Source organism: Hemicordylus capensis, chromosome 2, assembly GCF_027244095.1.
Source record: "Hemicordylus capensis ecotype Gifberg chromosome 2, rHemCap1.1.pri, whole genome shotgun sequence".
Classification (NCBI taxonomy): Eukaryota; Metazoa; Chordata; class Lepidosauria; order Squamata; family Cordylidae; genus Hemicordylus; species Hemicordylus capensis.
The window spans coordinates 210,143,489-210,165,153 of record NC_069658.1 but is presented as its reverse complement, the minus strand read 5'-3'; the positions used below and the strand labels follow the sequence as shown (position 1 = coordinate 210,165,153).

At 50.4% G+C, this 21,665-nt stretch overlaps 1 protein-coding gene and 1 non-coding gene across 4 annotated transcripts; one reads left to right on the top strand and one right to left on the bottom strand.

Annotated features, from left to right (window-relative positions):
• Positions 1 to 1,563: 1,563 nt before the first annotated feature.
• LOC128348375 (U6 spliceosomal RNA) lies at positions 1,564 to 1,670 on the bottom strand. The gene has a single exon (XR_008318107.1). It is a non-coding gene; the product is annotated as a U6 spliceosomal RNA (small nuclear RNA).
• A 1,350-nt stretch (positions 1,671 to 3,020) lies between these two features.
• On the top strand, positions 3,021 to 21,157 carry TMEM259 (transmembrane protein 259). Of its 3 annotated transcripts, none has more exons than XM_053295168.1 (11): positions 3,021 to 4,726; positions 7,184 to 7,453; positions 11,399 to 11,516; positions 12,808 to 12,918; positions 13,455 to 13,577; positions 14,102 to 14,202; positions 15,220 to 15,277; positions 15,391 to 15,474; positions 15,840 to 15,972; positions 17,635 to 17,734; positions 18,591 to 21,157. In XM_053295168.1, the coding sequence occupies exons 1-11, from the start codon at positions 4,505 to 4,507 to the stop codon at positions 19,353 to 19,355; spliced, it is 2,085 nt and encodes a 694-aa protein (XP_053151143.1). In that variant the 5' UTR covers positions 3,021 to 4,504; the 3' UTR covers positions 19,356 to 21,157. The 3 variants fall into 3 exon arrangements, with proteins under 3 accessions (XP_053151143.1, XP_053151142.1, XP_053151144.1); XM_053295167.1 differs by having other exon boundaries at positions 11,399 to 11,570; XM_053295169.1 differs by lacking the exons at positions 17,635 to 17,734; positions 18,591 to 21,157 and having other exon boundaries at positions 11,399 to 11,570; positions 15,840 to 15,976.
• Positions 21,158 to 21,665: the final 508 nt, after the last annotated feature.

Below are 21,665 nucleotides of genomic sequence, written 5' to 3'. Positions count from 1 at the left end.
CTAAAAGTAGATGTGTGAAGCAGGGAAATGCTTGACTAACAAGCAGAAGGTTGCCGGTTTGAATCCCCGCTGGTACTATATCGGGCAGCAGTGATATAGGAAGATGCTGAAAGGCATCATCTCATGCTGCGTGGGAGATGGCAATGGTCAGCCCCTCCTGTATTCTACCAGAGACAACCACAGGGCTCTGCGGTCGCCAGGAGCTGACACCGACTCGACGGCACACTTACCTTTAGATAAGTGAAGCTGCCATCCACCTTTTAATTACCCTCCACCCAAACTCAGAAGGCAAGCTCCAGCTACAATGAAACAGCGCCAGTTCCAAGTCCTGCTGGTGAAGTTAGTTTCCTCTCCTTTTGGTAATGGTTCTGCAATGGCCACTGAATGGATTTCCAGCTGAGCAAAATGTCAGGTATTGGCACCAACGCACTTGTAGAGGAGCAGCTCAGCTCTTGCAAAGGGCTTCTGGCAGCTCAGCTCTTGCAAAGCCCTCCTGGAGAGCCAACAACCACTGTTGGTTTTTTCCAGTGTCACAGTAAAATGCATTTGATGGAAAGAGAGATGGCTAAAAGCTAACTACAGTTCAGACCTAAAGGAAAAAGGGAAAGCAGTGGAGTTTACCCAGCCCATACCTGCTGGCCAGATCACTGGGAGGTCTGCTTTGAGAGAGCGGCTTGCAGGGGCAGATCCTTTTTCTGAATCAAACTGGATTTCCTGCGATCCCCAACTGTATTTCTGCAGACATTGTCTCTGCTGTATTCGGACGCACCAAGTAACTTAGCAATGAAGATTGCAGAGGGCTCCCTGCAGCCAGCCCATAAAACCACAAGGAACTCATTTTACAAGGCCCAAGAATAACCTGCCTGTCCTGCAGCAGTGGGCGTGGAAAGGACAGCCACTCTTCAGGTGGAAGAATATTTCTTTTCATGCGGAAGTAGGGACGTTGCCAAGAATTGGGAGAGACGTGAGACAAGTATTGTGCTTCCCCGATGGTGTCTGAATTCCCTCACCTTCCAGAGTCTCACCTCTGTCCTTGATACAGAAAACACAGGCCCTGTTTTCACACTTTGCTGGCGTACGTTTTGTGTGCATGCGTGCATGTGGCTGTCCACTGTTGGAAACAGTCCACTGGGTGTTCATGGGCCTCCAGTGGGGCTCTTCTCACCTGCTGAAGATGGGCCTATCAGTTGTGATTGCTGAATGGAGCTTCCTCTCCTTGCCCAAGAGTACTCTACCTCTGAATGCCAGTTGCTGGGAGAGAAACCAATAGGATTTGGCCATAGTTTGGTGGTACAGCCCCTGCTTGGCATGCAGAGAGTCCCAGATTGAATGCCAGGCAGCATGTTCTGGTAGGGCTGGGAAAGACCCCTGTCTCAGAAAAGCTGCAGAGTTGCTGCCAGCCAGTGCAAACAACTCTGAGCTGGACAGACTGAGGGTTTGACTCAGCAGGCAGTGTCCTGTATATGGGAGTGCATACAGGTGCAATATTTTCTGTCTGTTTAAGAAGGATGCAGAAATTAAATGTATTTGTGGGGCTGCTTGTCAGGGTGGAGGCACAAGCAGCAAAATATGGAACGCTTCACGAATTTGCGTGTCATCCTTGCGCAGGGGCCATGCTAATCTTCTCTGTATCGTTCCAATTTTAGTATATGTGCTGCCGAAGCGAGCACAAAAGCTCTTCCTACTTGGTTGCTATATAAAGCCTAGAATACCCAAGATATTCAAGATACAGTGAATAACTAAAAATTATTCTTTTGCTACCCATTCCCTATATTATGGAACGTAGAGAAAACACTCGTAAGTTTCTTCTCATTAACTTAAAAAAAACACACACTTAAAGTTGAAGAACTTTGGGGAAAATATCGGAGAACATTACCAGCAATAACCTTCGCGGGGGATTATGGGTGAGGAGTTGGAAATGAAGGGGCGGTGCCTAGGCTGGGAGAACGTAAAGCGATACAAAGGTCTCCTGTGAGGCATCATTTCGGGTTTCCAAAAGCAGCCAAAGGGGTCCTCCATATGCGGGGCCAGAGTGTGAGAATGACTTAGGAATCGAGTTATGAAAGGAGAAATAAACCGCGGAGCTTTTCTCTGAGCTCCGGAATAATGATGCTCACACCGCCCCAAACTTAAAAGCCTCGCAATATGTATAATTTTATTTTATTCTTTTTAAAGAACCTCAATATTGTATATGGAGTACTCCAGGAAAGTTGTGTGTGTGTGTGTGTGTTTGTAAAAGTTCTCCATCGTCCAATCAGACTCCAGAATGGGGCGTGCGTGTGTGTGTGTCTCTCTCTCTCTCTCTCTCTCTCTCTCTCTCTCTCTCCTAACTTCGGAAGCCTTGGCAGACCCTTTGCCTTCCAGTCAGGACAGGCAAGAAATCCAACAGGGAGAAGAAATGCAACGAGGGAAGCAGGAGAAACATAAAAGCTTTTGATTATTATTTCTTGTTTACACAGTCAGGTAGGTGTCATGGACTGGTTTGTTTTCTCCAGACCTCGAGTCCTTTCCAAGGACCTGGGATGGCTGAATTTTGTTATAAATATTGTTCTTGTTGTTATTATAGATATCGTCGCAGAATATAGGCTGTTCCCAGTAATGCTGCTTTTTGTAATGGGCTGATGGTGATTTCTGTGGCCCCGATGGTGTTGAGGTGCTCTTCAAGGTCTTTTGGGACTGCACCCAGGGCGCCAATGACCACTGGGATTACTTTGGTCGTGGTGGTGGTTGTTGTTCTAATATTATATTAGAGAAAACTATTATTATTATTATTATTATTATTATTAATTACTATTCTCTAATATATTAGAGAAAACTAATATTATATATTTTCTCCTTAAGCCGCCAACACATTTCCTCCTCCAGCAACAAACAACTCCGCGAAAGCAGTCTCTGAACTGAAATGGATCTCTATACTACCGGAGCTGTTGCTTGACATGCCTTTTTCCTTCTCCCCCGATTCCCTTGGGCCGTGTCTTCCTCCTCCCAGCGTCCTTTTCGCCTCCGCTTCCCCCCTCCCTCCCTCCCTCCGCCGGCTGACGTCATCGGGGCAGCCGAGGGAAGAGGCCGGGCGCAGACTGAGAACTGTCCAAGATGGCGGCGGCCGGAGCGTACGCGAAGGGGGACTGAGAAGAGGCACCCAGAGAACGGGGCGCTCCCTCGCTGTCGTCGCCGGCGCCGCCGCCCACCCCCCGCAGCCGGGAGGGCCTGAAATTGTGGGGGGGGAGAAGTCACCGCAGCCCACCCCCCTCCACCGGCCTTGGCAGCACCGGGCGTTGCTCCCTCAGCCTTGGCTGCTCCATTTCCGCCCCCCCCCCAGCCTTGGGTCACTGTGGTGTTTTGCGGGGGGCCACACACAGACCTGACTAGGCCCTATTATTATTATTATTATTTTGAAGGGGGTGTGTGTGTAAGTAAAGGTCCTTCCCCTTACCCCCCCGCCCCAATTCAAAAGTCTGTCAAGACGCCCCTTTTAAAATAATAAAAGTGAAGAAGGGGGAGAACCCCATTTGGCTGGGTGTCTCCCCTTCCAGTTGAGGGTTTTGGAGGTAGGCCTTTCCTTTTTGTTTTTCCCTTCTCTCTCTCTCCCCCCACCCTTTGATTTTTCTAGCAAGTCTTCTTTTCTCCCCCCCCCCCCACCCCGCTTGGCACACTCCCATATTTATGTAGAGAGTCCTAATGCCAACCCCCCCAGCCCCGTTTGGGCAAAGCCGCTTCTCTTTCTCCACTCCTGAGCTGCATCTCTCCCCCCCCCCCCAGCAACGCCCCCCCACAACAACTTTGTGGCTTGACAGACAAACTCCCCCCCATCACTTTTTTCATTTCCTCTTGGCAATTGGCTTAACTTCTCCTCCCCATTCTGGTTTCCATTAAACCCCCACCACCACCACCACAACCTGCCCTCCCAGACTGAACACCTTCTATGGGAGACTCCCCCACAGGCTGGACATTTTCTCCTCCCACCCCATCCTCCCAGGGCACTTATTGTGCCCCCCCCGCTTCCCTTGTGATTGTCACCTATTCTGTGCTGTTGGGGGGCATGGCTTTTTAAGAGGCCTTCCTTGGTAAACGCAGCCCTCTTCCTTCTTGAGTAAGAAGTCGCGGCTTTGTGGTGGGTGGATCTGGCGCCTCTCCCCCCACATCTTAGCACAGTTATTTCCCAATCAAACTCCGCATGAAGCAGCTTCACGTTTGCCTCGCTATCTTAGGGGGCTGCCCCGTTCGGCCTCCCTGCCCTGAGCATCGGGTCACTTTCGGGTTTATTGAAACGTGTGTATTGGACCATATAAGGGTGATTTGTCCTCTGTTTTTGTGGCCTCAGGATATTCTCTTCTGGAGTAGCGTTTATTTTTCTCCTGTGGGGTGGAAGTGAGACTTCTTCTTCTTGCACCTTCTTTTTGAGTGCCTTCTCCTGCCAGAGTGAAACTGCTCTGCACCCAAAGCGCCTTTGCACGTGTGAACTGGGCTTTTACCTCCCTCCCTGTGAGAGGACACTGCTGTCAAGATGTCGGAGAATCAAGCCAACCACCACCATCCGATGAACAACAACGTGGCAGCTGGGGCCCCTCCGGGGAACAACCGTGGGGTCCGCAACTTCAACCAGAACCCCCTCATCAATGTCCGTGATCGCCTGTTCCATGCGCTGTTCTTCAAGATGGCTGTCACCTATGCCCGCCTCTTCCCGCCGTCCTTCCGTCGCGTTTTTGAATTTTTTGTGCTCCTCAAGGTAATAGTGGAGGTGGTTGTGGGGCAAACAAAATGTGTGTGTGGAGAATGGGGCAGGAAAACTTTCCCTTCTCTCTGCATACCCTAATATTTATATAGGGCTGCAGAAATAATATACAACCCTAGATTCTCTCTCTGGAGGCTTGTGTTGTTGACTTAGTTTTTAAAAATTCTAGGTTCACCCTAAAGCCCACCAACCTTATTTGGGGGTGGGGGACATACATACATTTCGAATTAAAGGTCTGTCTGGGTTTGTAGTCTGCCCAGAAATATGTTTTCAGCACCAGAACTGAGCTCATGTTCTTTTCTCACTTGGTGCCATTCCTGGTTTTCCTTCACACATTCTTCATTTCAGTTGCTTAATTGAGAGAGAAAAATACTTTTATTATTGCAATGGTTAAATAATCTGGAGTTGGAACCCCTTGCAAATCACCAAGAGATCAACCTTCTGCCCACCCTTGATGTAAAACTGTCAAAGTTGCACAGGTCAAATTAGCTGCCTCTTTATATTAGTTAGAGTGGGGCCTGTGAGCAGATTTTGAGTGGTGTTGAATGGCCCTTTCCTCTGTGAGTGGGTTTTGTCCCCAGTTGGGAAGCTGGGAGCTAATTCCCCCCCACCACAGTAATCTTGTGATGTGAGTTATTTGTTTTGAATATTTCTCTCTCGCCACCAAATGTGGCTTGGCTCACTTCTCCGAGGTATCTCTTTGCTCCAGAAGTACCTCACTGCAGTGCATCTGCAGATTTGATTGTGAGTGGGCTGGAAGGGAAACTGATGGATCCCTCTTTTGCACAGGCCTCAAAAATAGCCACTTCCAGTCCAGATATTCTCAGCTAACTGCCTTTTGATTTGTCTGCAATCAAACCTTGGTCAGATTTTCTGTGAAGCTAAGAATGGTGCTGTGCAGACGGCACCTTGCTTAAAAAAAAAAAAAAAAAGTCATTACACTGTTTTTCAGCCAGGGCAGGCGTGAGGGCCTCACCGTTGCCTGGCAGCTGTTAGGGGGTGCTCTGATGACATATTTGATAAAGGAAGCAGAAAAACCAGTTTGAAGCCAGTGCTGCTGAGGCTTCTGCAGCAACTGGCTTTCATTGCTGTCCTTCTTGCTTTCAGTTTAGTTTTAGTAAATGTGGCAACTGTCAGCTGACCTATGCGCTCCAGGTTAAAAGCCAAAGAAAAGAACTGTCCAGCAGACCATTCAGATGGATAGAAATCTTAACTTTGTTGCAAGTTATAGTGATTCAGAAGTTAATTTTGTTGCTTTTCTCATTCACATGTTGAGCAGATCTTTTCTTTCTTTGGCCACCAGAGTGCCCTACCTTTGTACTGTGACGGGGTCTGCTCCAGCCCACAAATATAAGGGCAGCCCTGCTGGATTAGGCCCAGTGTCCCTCTTCTAATCCAACACCCTGATACCCATAGGGGCTCACCAGATGCCTCTGGGAGGCCCATGGGCAAGAGATGAAGGCAAGTCCCCTCTCCTGCTGTTGCTCCCCTGCAACTGGGATTCAGAGGCATCCTGTTTAGCTGGAGGCAGCAGTAGCCACCAGAACTTGTAGCCATTGGCAGACCTGTCCTCCACAAGTTTGTCTAAGCCCCTTTTAACGCCATCCAAGCTGGTGGCCATCACTGCTTCCCATGGCAGAGAATTCCATTGATTAATGATGGCTGTGTGAAAAAGTATTTTTGTTGATCCTAAATTTCCTGGTAGTCCTCTTCATGGGATGCCCACCCCACCCCTGTTCTAGTGTTGTGAGAGCAAGATGAAAACTTCTCTCTGTCTACTCACTCCACACCATGAATAATTTTGTAGACCTCTATCTATTCATGTCTCCCCTTAGTTGTCTTTTTTCCTAAGCACAAAAGCCCCAGGTGCCGTAGCCTAGCCTCATAAGGAAGGTGCTGCAGGCCCCTGATGATCTTGGTCACTCTCTTCTGCACTTTTCCTGGTTCTACAATGTCCCTTTTAGAGATGGTGACCAGAATTGTACGCAATACTCCCAAGTGTGACCGCACCCTAGATTTGTATAAGGGCATTATAACGAAAGCTTCTGCCACAATTAATTTGCAAGCCTTTCATGCAGCACAGGACTCTTTGTCCCTTTTGCCACAGCAGACTGAGCAGTCTGCGATACTAGTGTTCCCTCATTTATAACCTGAATGAGTTTTCTTTTCTTTTTTAAAATCTGGGTGTTGTGAAACCTCCCTGGCTGGTCACCTGTCACTGCTTCTGACTCTCCTCTGCCAACTAGGTTTGTGCTTTCACTCATACTAATGTGGCTCAGTGGCAGAGCTGCCTCCTTTGCATGCAGAAGGTCCCAGATTCAATCCCTGGCAGCTTCTCGGGAGGGACTTCTGCTGCCAGTCAGTGTAGGCCAGACTGAGCTCGATGGGTGAGAGGCTAGCTTCCGGTGCCACCAAGCTCTTAACCTCACTCGAGCATCCCTCCTTCACCAGGCTCTGCTTGTCTTGTTTATCCTGGCTTACATCCACATTGCCTTCTCCCGCTCACCCATCAACTGCTTGGAGCACGTCCGAGACAAGTGGCCGCGGGATGGCATTCTGCGGGTCGAGATCCAGCGCAACTCCACCCGTGCCCCCATCTTCCTCCAGTTCTGCGACGGCGAGCGGTTTCCAGGCATGGTGGTTGAGATGCCTGTTGGGGAGGAGGAGGAAGAGGAGGAGGAAGAGATGACCGTGGAGATGTTTGAAAACAGCTCCATCAAGGTAGGCGGAGAACAGAGGGTGTCTCTCCCCCCCACCCCACTTGCTGGGTGCTCCCTTCTCATGCTTCCCCCATCTCCTTAAAAGCGATTCAGGGTTGGTAGAGGCCTGCTGGGCGTTTATCTACAGCTTGATCAAGCAAGTACATTTCAAGTCCCTGCTAACTGAGCAAAGGGGCGCCTTTTAAAGTGGCGATTCTTTTCCTTTTAGCAGGGGGAGAGCAACTGTCCCTCACCAGCCCCAGCACAGCATCCCTCCAGGGGCTATTGCCGGTCTCTGCTTCATGTTTCTTTTTAGACTCTGGGCCAGGGAACCCCCTTATTATTTTCTGTGTACACTGTTTTGAGAATGTCTGTTGAAAAGTGGTATATAAATGTTTGCTGTTGTATTAGTTTCAGTAGTGAATGGAACCCACTCCAAGGTCTAAGAATTGTTCTCGTGGCTCTGACCAGAGCAGCTCTGCCCATTGCAGAGCATTCCATGGCTGAGGGGAGTCTTGAACCCAGGCCTCGTTTGTCTGTTGCTCTAACCACTATGCTTCATTGGCTCTCAGTTCCACTGGAGCTGGACCACTGCAGCCATCCTGGGTGTGAAGGATGAGAGCAGCACCAAACTGGCAGGCTTCATTGGGCTGTTCACTCCTAGTGCATTTATGACAGAGCCACTGGCTAACCGGGGTCTAGCCAAGATCAGTCCTTGATGGCTATCAGAAAGGCTACAAAATGCATGAAAAGTTCATAATATACTTGTTTTTGATGTCAAGCGGTGGGCGGAGTACAGCAAGTTTCTGGTCCTTATGGTTATTTCTTTTATTTTACTTTATTTTTACATTCATAATCCACTCTTCCTCCAAGGAACCCAGAGTGGTATATACATAAGAACAGCCCTGCTGGATCAGGCTCAAGGAGGCCCATCTAGCCCGGCATCTGTTTCACACAGCGGTCCACCAGATGCCTCTGCAAAGCCCACAGGCAAGAAGTGTGAGGGCTTGCCCTCTCTCCTGCTGTTGCTCCCCTGCAACTGGGATTGAGAGGCATCTTGCCTCTGAGGCTCCCGGAGGTGGCCCATAGCCCTCAGACTGTTTTTGTTTATCCTCACAGCAACCCTTTGAGGTAAGTTAGGCTGAGAGATAAGTTGACTGGTCCAGAGAGTCTCATGGCTAAATGGGGATTTGAACTCAGGTCTTCCTAGGCCTAGTCCAACAGTGACCATTACACCATGCTGGCTCATGCTTTAGCACATTATTCCTGCTACAGTGCTGCATTGGAAAAGTTGCGGAGTTGAGATTCCTGCCAGAGGTGAGGTTTCCGTACCCTCTCTATTGTTCCTTGAGAACTGGGAGCAGAATAAGTCCTGCAGAGTAAGCGAACCCCTGCAAACGGCTGTTCATAACATTTTATTTTATGTATTTATCATTTTTTTCTATGTAAACCGCTTTGGAAACGTTTGTTGAAAAGCGATATATAAATATTTGTTGTTTGTTCAGTTGCACACTTTCCTCAGAATTTAGCTTTGATTGGCACTGAATACCATCTACGTATTTTTATTTTTTAAAAACGTTACAGCTGTTTCCAATGAAGTTTCCTTGGGACAGTTCAGCAGATGAAGTGTGCTTACAGTTGGGTAGAGATTTTGCCCTGAGGTCTGATTGGGGCCTCTGAGGGGTCTTTCTGCCTGCCTCTGCAGTTTGTGGCTTGGCTCACTCACTTTAGTGACTTGGAATGACATGTCCTGTGGTGCGTTTCTGCTCTAAATCGGCTTGCATTCACTCGTCTGGGCGGGTGTCAGTAGGTAATCCAGCCTAGGTGGATTTGAAACAACAACAAAACCTGGCTCGTCCACAACCAGAATAAATGAATATATTTTTGCTTCATTTTTCTAACCACGTCCCAGGTGGATGAAGAGTGTTAAGGGTTTCTTAAACAAAATTAATTGCTTGTGTGAATGAAAGCCAGTGTCTTGAATACCAGGCGCCCCACAGTGGCAATTTACTGACTTAACTCACTTAATTTACTTCCTAATTTTATTTAACTTTCTCAATATGGTTCCCTTTTATCTCCTAGGCTGCTGGCAACCCAGAGAGGGAATTAAATAAGTCAGTGGAGCGCTACCGTTGCTCTCTGCATTTTCTGTGCTAAAACAAACCTCTATATTAGACCTAATCAAACACGTAGGAGAAGGGTTAAAATTGTCAGTGCCAAGAATCAGCTGTATTTTCTCATTATGAGTTTACTTTATCTTGGGGGTGTTTTGTTTGTTTTTAATGGCTTATGATTTGTTAACTTCTTCACAGTTTTTCAGTAAATTCTATCCCGCTGCGTCTTAATAATGTCAGCCAGATTCTTCCCTTCCTGCGGTGCGGTATTTTTCTATAGTGTAATTGTAACTAATGTTCTTCCTGAGACAGCTGCAAAATATAATGTGTGTGTTTAAGAGAAGGTTGGGGGGAAATCAAGTTAAATGAAACATTTATACTTGTATTGAGAAAATGGTTTTTTAAAAAGTTGCCTAATTAAATTGGGGGTGTCCTTTTAGTCAGTTGCAAAGGTTTTGTAATAATTAATTCAACCAATTAGAGCAGGAATCCCCATCTCCTGCCCTCCAGGTGTTATTGAACTAAAGCTCCCATCATCCCCAGCTGGAGTGGCCAGTAGTCAGGATTAATGGGAGTTGTAGTTCATTATCTGCAGGAGGGCCAGGGTTGTGCAGGCCTGGATTAGAGACTGCACTGCAGCCGTAATGGAAATGGCACTTTGAATTGGTACCGGAGGTCTGTCAGTAGCTAGTGTGCCCACAGGAGAAGTAGCAAAACTGTTAGAATTCGAACTTGCTACCCACTGTCACCTGGAAATGAGCTGCGGCTCCCAAATTGTCTCCAATGGCAGCCATTTTTGCCTGGGCTGGAATCTACCTTCTATCTATCTATATAATTCTCTAAGGCATACCTGTGGCTAAACCCATGTGTGGCAGCTCTTGCAATAGTTTGCGAGCAGAAGCACCTGATTGGGCAGTGGGGATTCCATATGCATATAGGGGGGAGGAGCCTGTGAAGGTTAAGGTCAGTTGGAATGCAACTGTTATTGGTCGGAAGATGTTCTTGATTGTAGAGGAGAGGAATCTATCTATCTATCTATCTATCTATCTATCTATCTATCTATCTATCTATCTATCTAGGATAGTGGGCAGGGGTCTGCGAAGAGAGGGGTGGTGACGAAGGAAAGAGCCCCTTCAGGAGAAGGAGGATGCCGTTGTGTGAATTAAATGAGGAAACAAGATGAACAAAATCTGTTAACTCAAGGAGGGAGGAAATGAAAGAAAAAAAGAAGGGAGGGAAAGAAAGACAGGGGAAGAGCGAGTGGAGGAGAGAAAAGAAGAGAGGGGAAAAGAGAAAGAAGGAAGGACAAGGGATGGGCCCGAGCCTGTCAGTGGCCTGCAGAGAACAAGCAGCTATGGCAGCCGCCGCAGCAAGAAAGGGACCAGGCAACCGCGGCTGCTGTTTGGGGCTACCGAGGCCATTGGCAGAGGGAAGCAGGCAGGCAAGCCATGGTCCTGGGCCTGTCTGCAGCCTGAGGGGAACGAGCAGCCATGGCGGTGGCAGCAGTGAGGAAGGGCCCTGTCAACTGCTGCTGCTCCTGTGGGGAGGAGCAGGAGCGGGGTTCGGGTTAGGGTGGGGAGGTCTCTGAGGATAGGGGGTTGCAGCATGGCCAATAGGCACCAGCAGCGCTGCAGCCGTGACCAAGAGGGGTGACGGGGATGGAGTAAAGGGGTGGAGGAGGAGGTGCAGGATGGGGCTCAGGTGAGGGTGGAGAGATCTCTGAGTGAGGGGGGCTGTGGCAGCGGGTCAAGGCGGCAATCAAGGACTAGCGTGCAGATGCTCTGCATGGGTCAAGTTAGTTTGCTTTAATTCCTCTGGATTTCTCTCCCTCTTCTTTCTCCTCCCACCAACAGTTTGAACTGGACATTGAGCCCAAGATCTTTCTCAAACCGTCCCGGGTGAGCGGCGCTAAGGCGCCATCCCCCAACGGAAGCCAGGAGTTCTCATTCGCCAGTGAGCCGGCTCCTAAAGGTATGCAGCCTCTCAGCGAGACTGTGTCCGAGTTTGAGATGCTAGCCAAAGCAGGTAAAGACACTCCCCTCCCTCTCCCCGTCTCCTGCGTTCTTGCCTCGCCTTTTATCTTTCCCTCTGCATCTTTCATTTTTCATTTTTCTTTTCCTCTCTTCCCCATCCCAAAGATCTGGTAACAAAACGTTTCTATCTTTGATCCAGCTGTCCGGCTGCATTCTGAAAGCTTGCAAGACCAAATGGGCCTTGAAAGGATTTTCCTGGAAATAGTAACCTAGGCACTTTCCCTGGCCTAATTATTCAGCTTTTGCCTGATTCAAAAGATCTCTATTGGCTAATCAAACTATTTTTTTTAAATCAGTGAACTAAATCTACTAAACCTGCAAAAAATATGGAAATGACTAGAAGAGTGTTTTTTTAAGAAACAAATGTTCGTTCTTTCTTTGTTTTTAGATGGTGAATCTTGGAAGAGGCATTCTCTCCTGGATGAGAGAGAAGGGGGAATGCCTTTTCCATGACAAGTGCTTTTACATGGTGTATCTACAGTATATGTAGCAGCAGGAGCCATTTTAGGAGAGGCATTCCCTCCTGAGTGAGAGAAGAGGGAATGCCTCTTCTGTGGCTAGTGCTTTTAGATGGTGCATGTATATGTTGCAGCAGGAGCCATCTTAGAAGAAATATTCCCTCCTGGGTAATCTCAGGGGTCATTACCTCTACTGAGAAGGGCCTCTTTCTGCCCAAGATCCTGGTGAGATGCTGCCAGCTAGAGTAGGCAGCCCTGGGCTAGATGTAGAAATGCTCTAACCCATTATAAAACAGCATCATGTCTCCTCATATATGACTACAACATTTAGTCCCTCAAGATAATATATGAACAATCTTTTGATCAATTTTAAAAAGATGCCCTTGATTTATCAGACTTCAAAAACAATTTTGAGTTTAAAACAAGGACTTACAAAAACCTGCTGGCAACAGGCAACGTTTTGGAAGAGGCAAAGAACTTTCCCATTTGAGGGAATGCCTCTTCTGAGAAGAGGCATGCAAGGGTTGTACCTGTAATAATCTAAAAACAGTTGCTTTTTTTCTTGTCATGAATGTTCTTACTAATATGTTGTAGATTTAATCAATTAACAAACTGAAAGTCATGGGAGTTGCCAAGGAGGATTTCTCTCCCACCAGGCACTATGTGATATGTCTTTAAAGAGAGGAGGCCTTTCATCAGCATTTCTGTCCTGAGAGCTCTCCATTTTGCCTCCTGGCTTTTTACAGTCCTTTTCCTGGCACTCTCTTTCAGTCTGGCCACAGGAAGAGTATATTGTCGAATATTCCTTGGAATACGGCTTCCTGCGCCTGTCTCAAAGTACCCGCCAGCGCCTCAGCATTCCGGTCATGGTGGTGACGCTGGGTAAGTGTTCAGATTTGAAAACAAGCATGCTGTCGGCCCCTCAGATTGCTTGCAAGACACATGGAGGCATTGACTGTTGCGATTCACCTCTTTAAAGTTGAAGCTGTCGAAAGTAGAAACATGTACAACAGGCCTGTAAGGTAGGCCAGTGTTCTCACGGCCCTGTTGCAATCGAGGGGTCATGCAGCACCACCTGGTGAGTCCTTAGCAGAGGTGAGATTCAAATTGAGGACTTCCTGGTTCTCTGAATCGCCACGCCCCATCTGCTCTTTCTACCTGTAGCGCAAGAGTCCCTTCTGCCCCAGGCACATCAGCTTCCGCTTCCATTACAGCTGCTGCTGTGGCATTTAGAATGCTAGTGACCCTTCTGTGACATCACAGCAACCAGCCAATTGCAAAGGGTTTTACCGCTAGGTGTGAAATACATGCCATCCTGGGAGTCATGATTCCCAGCTGGAATGCTTTGGCATGGTCCCACCCCTCCGCTCCCCACTGCAATGCTACGGTGTGAATTATTTCCTTGGTCTCCCCACCAGATCCCACCCGGGACCAGTGCTTTGGGGACAGGTTCAGCCGCCTCTTGCTGGATGAATTTCTCGGTTATGATGACATCCTGATGTCCAGCGTGAAAGCCTTGGCTGAAAATGAGGAGAATAAAGGTGAAAAGACATGCCTGTCTATTGGGAAGGGGTGGGTTTTGGACGCCAAGATGAGGCCGTGGTCAGTGGTCTCTCTCACTTTCCCCCCCATCTGTGTGTGGAATGAGTTTTGTTCTGGGCAGCAGTATCAAGGCAGTGTGTGCGTATGTGCATTCAGAATGGGATCTTCCTGATTCAACCTGAGTGGGATCTAAAATTAACTGAGCGAACATCAAAAGAACTTTGTGCCTTTCCTCTCGCCTGCGCACGCCTTAGAAGGAACACTGGATGTGGGGCCAGCCTGTGTTCAGCTACGTCGTGGGATGGGGTGCTTAGGGTGAAGACTCCCTTCACTGCTTGCTTCTGGGCTCGTGGGTTCTGGCCATGGAGTTGAGTTGAGGGGGGCCTGATGGGTGAGCCAGGAACAGGTCTGTGGTCCAAATCAGAGCAGTCCGTGCCAGGACTGGAGGTGGATGAAATTTTAACATTCTCATACGAGTGCACACCCTAATCCCCCCACCATTTCCTCTCCCACCTACCTTCAGGATTCCTACGCAACGTGGTGTCCGGGGAGCACTACCGTTTCATCAGCATGTGGATGGCCAGAACGTCGTATCTTGCAGCCTTTGTCATCATGGTGATCTTTGTGAGTGTTTTGTTGTGTGTGTCCGTATCCGTGTCCGTGTCCGTCCTCATTACAGAATCAAAGTGAGGGAAGGACCTTGGAGTTCTTCTAGCCCATCCCCCTTGCTTAGAGCAGGAATTTGCCAAAAACTTTATTTATTTATTTATACATCTATATCCTGCACTTCCTCCAAGGAGCCCAGAGCGGTGTACATGTGGTGGTGTTTATCCTCACAACAACCCTTTGAGTAGGCTAGGCTGAGAGAGCTGCAACTGGCCCAGAGGCACCCAGAGAGTTCCATGGCTGAATGGGGCTTTGAACTCAGGTCTCCCTGGTCGTGGCCCAACACGTTCGTACATGCTCTGACCACTCCACCACACTGGCTCTCCAGTGACAGGTGGCTGCCTCAGCCTCTCTTTGGAAACCTCCAGCCAAGGAGAGGCCACCACTGCATGAGGCAGGCTGTTCCGCGGTCCAGCAGCTCTTACAGTCAGGAAATTCTTCCCCACGACTAGCCTAAATCTGCTTCCTCATCTCTTCGGTGAAAGAGCTCCCGAGGTTGCTTCATAACAAAGGCAAATAGTTGAAAACACAATCACCATTGCAGTTCCTCACTTAGTTGTAGTGATGTACTCCTCTCCATATGCGAATGACTGTTTGCAATACTGACCACAGAGCTTGGGCATTGCACACACCTCTGTATCAGTTCACTTGACAGAGTTGGGTCTCCTTGGGAATGCATGGCCCCGGCATCCCTGTGGGCTCTCCGTTTCCTTCGAAGCACAGCTCAAGGCGACCTCCTCTCCGTCCTAAGCAGAGGGTGAGCCAGAACAGTGACTCATGCAGAGATGCCGCTGAGGCTTGGAACCCCCCCTGAAAGTGGGGAGCTCTTGTTGGTGTCCTAGAAGCAACCCTTTGGGGTGATGTGAGAGTGAATCTGGGCCTTCGGTTTCAGTTCGGGCCAAAGAGCATTTCTCAGCGAGCAGAAGGGTGGGTGATGCTCCCTGGGTTCTGAGCCGCCTCTGCCTTCCCTTTCAGACCCTGTCCGTCTCCATGCTGCTGCGGTACTCTCACCACCAGATCTTTGTCTTCATCGGTAAGTGCTGCCAGGTTCCCCCAGCCAATGAGCTCTCGGGCTCTCCTGCTAAGCCCCGGCTGCCCCCCATCCTCTCAGGCATCACTTCTGCTTCTCCTCCTCCTCCTTTTCAGTGGACCTGCTGCAGATGCTGGAGATGAACATGACCATCGCTTTCCCGGCCGCCCCCTTGCTCACCGTCATCTTGGCTCTCGTAGGTAAGGAGCCAGGCCCGGATCTGGGCCCACTTCCCAAGAGAACGAAGTCGGCGTTGGGGACCATGTCTGTGGCTGGCTGGATTTCCTTTGTGTGAACACACACGAGATACTCTTCTTAAACAAACAAACAAACAAAAACCCACCACCCAAGAAAGGAAGGAGGAGCTTCCCAAACTTTCCATGCCCCCTCAGAGCTCAGTCCTGCTCTGCGCTTCAGTGCACACCCTTCTGGAGTGCTGCAGCAGTGGCTCCGATTTCCTAACCGAAACCTCCTCTCTCCCTTGCTCTCCCCGGGGGAAACCATTGATGGGGCACGTTTCAGTCTCCAGCCACTCCTTGACTCTCTCTGTCCCCCCCTCCGGCAGGCATGGAGGCCATCATGTCCGAGTTCTTCAACGACACCACCACGGCCTTCTACATCATCCTCATCGTGTGGCTGGCAGACCAGTATGACGCCATTTGTTGCCACACCAACACCAGCAAGAGACACTGGCTAAGGTAACTAGAGCTTGAAGGCCAGCAGTCTCCTTGAGTGGCGGGTCCCTTCCTCTTGGGGACTGCAGCCAGCCAGCAACCAAGACACAGCGGCTTCTTTGGGAGATGCTTGTTGGCTGGGTTTTCCTTGAAACCTGAGCCACACGTATCAGTGCCGTCTAGGTCCTCTGGATTAAACTTGAGGGAATGCTGCTAAAATGACTCTCGCCCTGCACCAGAGCAGAAACGGGGCCCAGCATCCAGTGTCTTGCTTGCAAGGGGGACACAGAGCCTTCCCATGCTGAGGAACACAGAGGAGGAGAGCTGGTCTTGTGGTCGCAAGCATGACTTGTCCCCTTAGCTAAGCAGGGTCCACCCTGGTTTGCATTTGAAAGGGAGACTAGAAGGGTCAGCGCTGCAAGATATTCCCCTCAAGGGAAAGAGCCGCTTTGGGAAGAGCAGAAGGTTCCAAGTTCCCTCCCTGGCAGCATCTCCAAGATTGGGCTGAGAGAGACTCTTGGAGAAGCTGCTGCCAGTCTGGGTTGACAATACTGAGCTAGCTGGACCAGTGGTCTGACTCGGTATATGGCAGCTTCCTGTGTGTTTCCTGTAACCCCAGGGAAGATCACGGAGCTTCTGTATAGCCATTATGGTTGGCAGCTGTCTCATAGGAATATAAGAACAGCCCCGCTGGATGAGGCCCAAGGCCTATCTAGTCCAGCATCCTGTTTCACACAGTGGCCCACCAGATGCCTCTGGGAAGTGCACAGGCCAGAGGTGAGGGCAGTCCCTCTCTCCTGCTGTGGCTCCTCTGCAACTGGGATTCAGAGGCATCTTGAATGGAGGTAGCCTCTAGCCATCAGATTAGTAGCCAATTTGATAGACTGGTTAATTCTAGACTCACTAGTTAGTGCTGCCTCCTGTGCTGATGGCCTTTTTTATTGCCTCTTCTGGATCAGCTGCTGATCGCTTTCACTGGGTGACTCCAAGTTCTAGTATTATGGGGACGGGAGAAAACATTCTCCCTCTACGCTCTCCCAGTGGGGTTTCTGCCTTCCACTGCAGCATGTGACTGGGCTTGCTTTCTTGACATCCACGTCGGGTAGTGTGACTTGGCCCTCTTTGTTTGGCTTTGTTTGTTTATGGTATTTTTATACCGCCCAAAACGTATGTCCCGGGGCGGTTTACAACAAGATGAAAACAGAAAAAGTAAAACATCAGTTTAAGCAAAAACAAAAAGTTTAAAGCATCACAACATTTTAAAATAATATTTTAAAATGGCATTAAAACAATATTAATTAAAAAGCCTGGGTGAACAGATGTGTCTTGAAAGACTTTTAAAAAGCTGTCCGAGATGGCTGTTGTTGCTGGCTGGACCCCTGGGTACCCTCGCTCTCTCCCAGCACCCTAGAGTGTTGCCTTCAGCTGCCATTTTCTCTCCTTCTCCCCCCACCCCCCATTCCTGCTGTGGAGAATGCCCTGTGTTGCTGCTGTGGACGGTCTCCCTCCATTCCTCTCACCAGCCTGTTTCCTTATTTCACCCTAAACCGGGCACTAGTTTGACCTTGGAAGACAACTGCTGTTCGTTTTCAAGCTGACCCACATCTCTGAAGCCGAATGAGGCTCAGTCCGGGATTCATAGCTTTGTGTCTGTGTGTCTTTTAATTGTGCTTGGCTTCCCCACAGGTTTTTCTACTTGTACCATTTTGCCTTCTACGCCTACCACTACCGCTTCAATGGACAGTACAGCAGCTTGGCCCTGGTCACCTCTTGGCTTTTCATACAGGTAGGCCACGGGTTCTGCAGTGTCCTTTAAGGGGTGGGTGGGAGGCACCTCGGAGGAGAGGGCCGTTGTACCCTTGTGAGACCTCGGAGCACAGAGAACCTGCCGGGTACAGGAGTGAAGTACCCAAGGAGCTAGTCCTCATGGTCATGAAGCTATGCTTGAAAGTGCAGCCCAGCCAAAGAGGCAGCTGACCCAGCTGTGCGTTGGTTGGGGTGGCTGGGGCCTGATTTCCGAGCCCCTGGCTCCCTTCCCCATGTCCAGCGAAAGGGAAATGAAATGGTGTAAGATCTGGAATGGTGGGGCCTGAAGAGATCTGGTGGCGGCGATGGGCTCCACTGTCTGTCGCAGAGAGGCTAGCTTGGCTCTCAGTGGCTGGGCTGTTCTCACCCTGCCTGTCCTTGGATGAGCCGCTCAGAGCCAAGAGAGCAGGTGTGGAGGCAGAGGAGGGGAGGGGAGCGAAGGCAGGAAGTGGTCCAGGGGATGAGGGGAAGATAGGCCCCAACTGTAGAGGGGTGTGGGGAGGAAAGTGGCCAGACAGCTGGATGGGTGTCCAGGAGCTTTGACGTTGAGGAAGACTACGTGGGACCGTTCTCCCATTTTGCTGTGAAATAACATCCAGCCTTGAATAGGGGTAGGGAAGAAATGCAGAACAAACCATGCTGAAGTCTGCAAGTGGGGCATGATTTGACACAGGTCCCAGAATTCAGGTTTTCTCCCCTCCCTCCCTCCTGTGTTGTTTTTTTAAAAAAATTGGGGTGGGGAGAGCAAGGGCCCTGCTTGATACCTGTCCTGCCTTGCTCGTGGAAGGCGCGCTTTGGCAGGCGTGGCCGCTGACATCTCTCTGCCCCGCCCCCAGCATTCCATGATCTACTTCTTCCACCACTACGAGCTGCCAGCCATCCTTCAGCAGATCCGGATCCAAGAGATGCTGCTCCAGAACCAGCAGGTGGGAGCCCAGACCACCCTCCAGGACAACCTCAACAACAACACGGTCGCCCCTGCTGACCCGGCCGGCCAGCGGCCCCACCTGGATGCAGGCCCGGCTGGGAACGGGGGCAACCCCCTGGTTTCCCCCGAGGGCCACGCAGCGGCCGTCATGGCGGCCGCCTCCCTGGGCAGCGACTTGAACTGGGTGGCGGAGACGGCGGCCGTCATCACGGAAGCCTCCTTCCTCTCCGACTTGAGCTCCTCCCTCTTGGACCCGGGCGCAGGTCAAGGCCCAGCGCCCAGCGCCGGACTTCAGGACGCGGCAGCGGCGGCTTCTTCGAGCGTGGTGACCCGGATCCTCGTGAGCAGCGACCACCCGGAGGCTCCCGTGGGGTCCATCACCATCGAAGTCACGTCGACGGCTGCGTTTCCCTCTGCACCGGCCCCTTCCCCTGCGCAGGGGGTGCCTGCTGCCGCTCCGCTCCCGTCGGGCGAGGCCACTCCCCAGCCGGATGGGGCCCCGGAGGACTCCGCCAGCCCAGCCATGCCTCCAGACACAGACTGTGGCGCGGGCCCTTCCTCATCGTCACTGGGCTCCGCCTTGAGGAAGGCCCCGGGACAGGCCCCCGAGGAGTCTGACGCCCGCTCAACACCCCCGGACACTGCAGACCCAGACCCCCGCTGCCTCTCCTGAGTCCCCGCTATCCAGAGTGGACGCGGACACCTTTCTGTTCTTGTTTCCCGTCCTTTCCACGCGCACCCATAGTTCCTCTGAATGGAGCAGCCGAGCTGGAACCCCGTCTCCGCTGGGATCGAACTTCCCCTCTCAGCCCAGGAAAGAGAATGTGAATGAAGAAGCGGGTTGCAGTTTGTAGGTCTGAGTCCCCAGGTCCGAATGAAGGGATTCCGGTTGCTCCCCTCGTAGCCAACACCACGGCTCCTGCATCTTGTCCTGTCTGGCCGACCCAGAACCTTTTCCTGGGAATATCACAGGGAGCTCCCTTTTGGTATCCTCTGGAGAGCTTGACCTAACTTCTTACTTGAACATCTGGGTGTTTTGGCTTCCGGTTCGACCAAGAAAGGGGGAACTGGAAAAGAGATCAGGTATCATAGCAAACAGTATTGAATGCAGGTCGTGTTTGGGGAGGGCTGGACATGTGAGTGGGGGAGGAGGAAAACTAACTCGCAAGTGGAAATGGGTGGCAGAATAGATCTGGAGTTCATTTTTTAAAATCTGGGGCGGCTAGCGAGAGCTGCCGTGTCAGAGTTTCCAATCTCGCAACACCAAAGTCTTAGAAACGCAGCCCTGGTCCCTGGCCGTGTGGGCTTATCTTCTTTTTAAAACAAATAGATTAGAAGAATCTCTTTAAGAGGGAGGCATTAATAGGATTATTATTATTTAGGGGCTGTGGTGGAGTGTAAATCGGGAGACTCGTGCTTGGAGAAGGAGCAGCAGCTGGGCTGGTGGCTGTCTGCCTCCCTCGGAGGCGGAGTGCCGCTTCCTGGGAATGCCTGCTTCCGTTTTGGGAAGCCAGGGTTGTAAAACAAGGATTGCCTGTCACAGCTGGCTGTGTGGGGGGTTTGTGGCTGGGCTGGTGTGTGCTGCTGCTTTCCCCATCTCTTCCCAGAATTCTGCCTCTGCGTAAGTGGGGAAAAACAACCAGCCGCTCTAGGGGTGGATTTCCTTGCATTGCTGGTCCCAATTTCAGTCCGACCTCAGCTGTTGCTTGGAGGCCGGGAGAGAGGTGTGGGTGTAGTCTGTTGGGGTGAGGAGTGAAATTGTGGGTTAGACTAGATCAAACAAAACTGAGTGAAAATTAATTTTCCATTGTATTATTGGACTGTGTGTTCCCTGCCTGCTGCGCCACACATTTCACCTCCAGAATCTCCTTTATGGTGCATGGTGACGTGGGGAGTTTTCCTCTCCTCCTTCCTCCCCCAGTGCCTTGTCCTCTGAGATGCCTTCATAAGCATCCAACCCCACCCCGCACTCCCCTTCCTGGAAATGTGGCTGCATAGAACCGGCCCCTAGAGACTGTGAAAGCCACCACTTGCTGGAATGGAGCTCACCCCATAGATGGGGGTCGGTTGTAGCATCGCAGCTGGCTTTTAGTTGGTCCCCAAATTGTGGTACTTGAGTGCCTTCGTAGACGCACCAAAATTTAGCAATGGCAAGGAATATTGGGGGTCAGAAAGGTCCTGAGAGCAGAGCTGTGAATTCCCCAAGAGGAATGTCCTGCCAAATGTGCAGGAACAACAGTGCCCTGGGGATTTTGGAGGCAGCGTAGGCTGCAAAAAGGTGCCACCCGGGGACTGAGGACAGCCCTCCCAGAGAGAGCGGAAGGAGAACTGCTCCGGGCCGCGGAAAGGGTCTCAGGACTTCATCCTCGCTTAAACTGTAGGCAGCGTCCCAGATTCTTCTGTTTTTGGTCAAGTAGGCGAGAGCCATCTTTGCGCTGCTGTATTCCAAATAAAAGCTCAACATGAAAAATGAAATCATAGCTTGGTGGACTGTGCCTTGGCTTGGAGGGGAGGGGAGTGGGTCACAGGCGGGGTGGCAAGATCTGTTTCATCGCATTGGTAGTGGTGGTAATTCATATGGGGAGGGGGCTAGTGGGTCACTAGCTGTTGCACTACAACTCCCATTACCCCATGCCACCAGGGCTGCTGTGGCAGGGGATGATGGGAGCTGTAGTTCATTTCTAGACCCACATTTGAGAATGTCAGCCTTAGGGTGCACTATGTCAACTGGCCCTCTGATCACCAAATTCACTTAAGAGACAAAGTTGCTTGTGTCTACACAGAGTTTTGGGGTTCCAAGATTTTGTTTGTTTTTTGTCATGGCTTGTTTTGGTGGCTGTGTGGCTTTCACATTTAGTTTCTCTTTTGCATGAAAAGAGACAGAGGGAGGAGCCAGCTAGGGCTCAGGTGAGTCACACCTGGTGGGAGGGGCCACATTACTATTGAGCCTGGTTGCCTCAGTTTGAAGCCTTCTCTCTACATA

What these genes read in the sequence shown, in the direction of transcription:
- TMEM259 (XM_053295167.1), top strand. Translation starts at nt 4,505, where the DNA reads ATGTCGGAGAATCAAGCCAACCACCACCATCCGATGAACAACAACGTG. An exon ending in TGAGATGCTAGCCAAAGCAG is followed by an intron (nt 11,571 to 12,807) that starts GTAAAGACACTC and finishes ACTCTCTTTCAG; the next exon opens with TCTGGCCACAGGAAGAGTAT. An exon ending in CCTCTTGGCTTTTCATACAG is followed by an intron (nt 17,735 to 18,590) that starts GTAGGCCACGGG and finishes CCCCGCCCCCAG; the next exon opens with CATTCCATGATCTACTTCTT.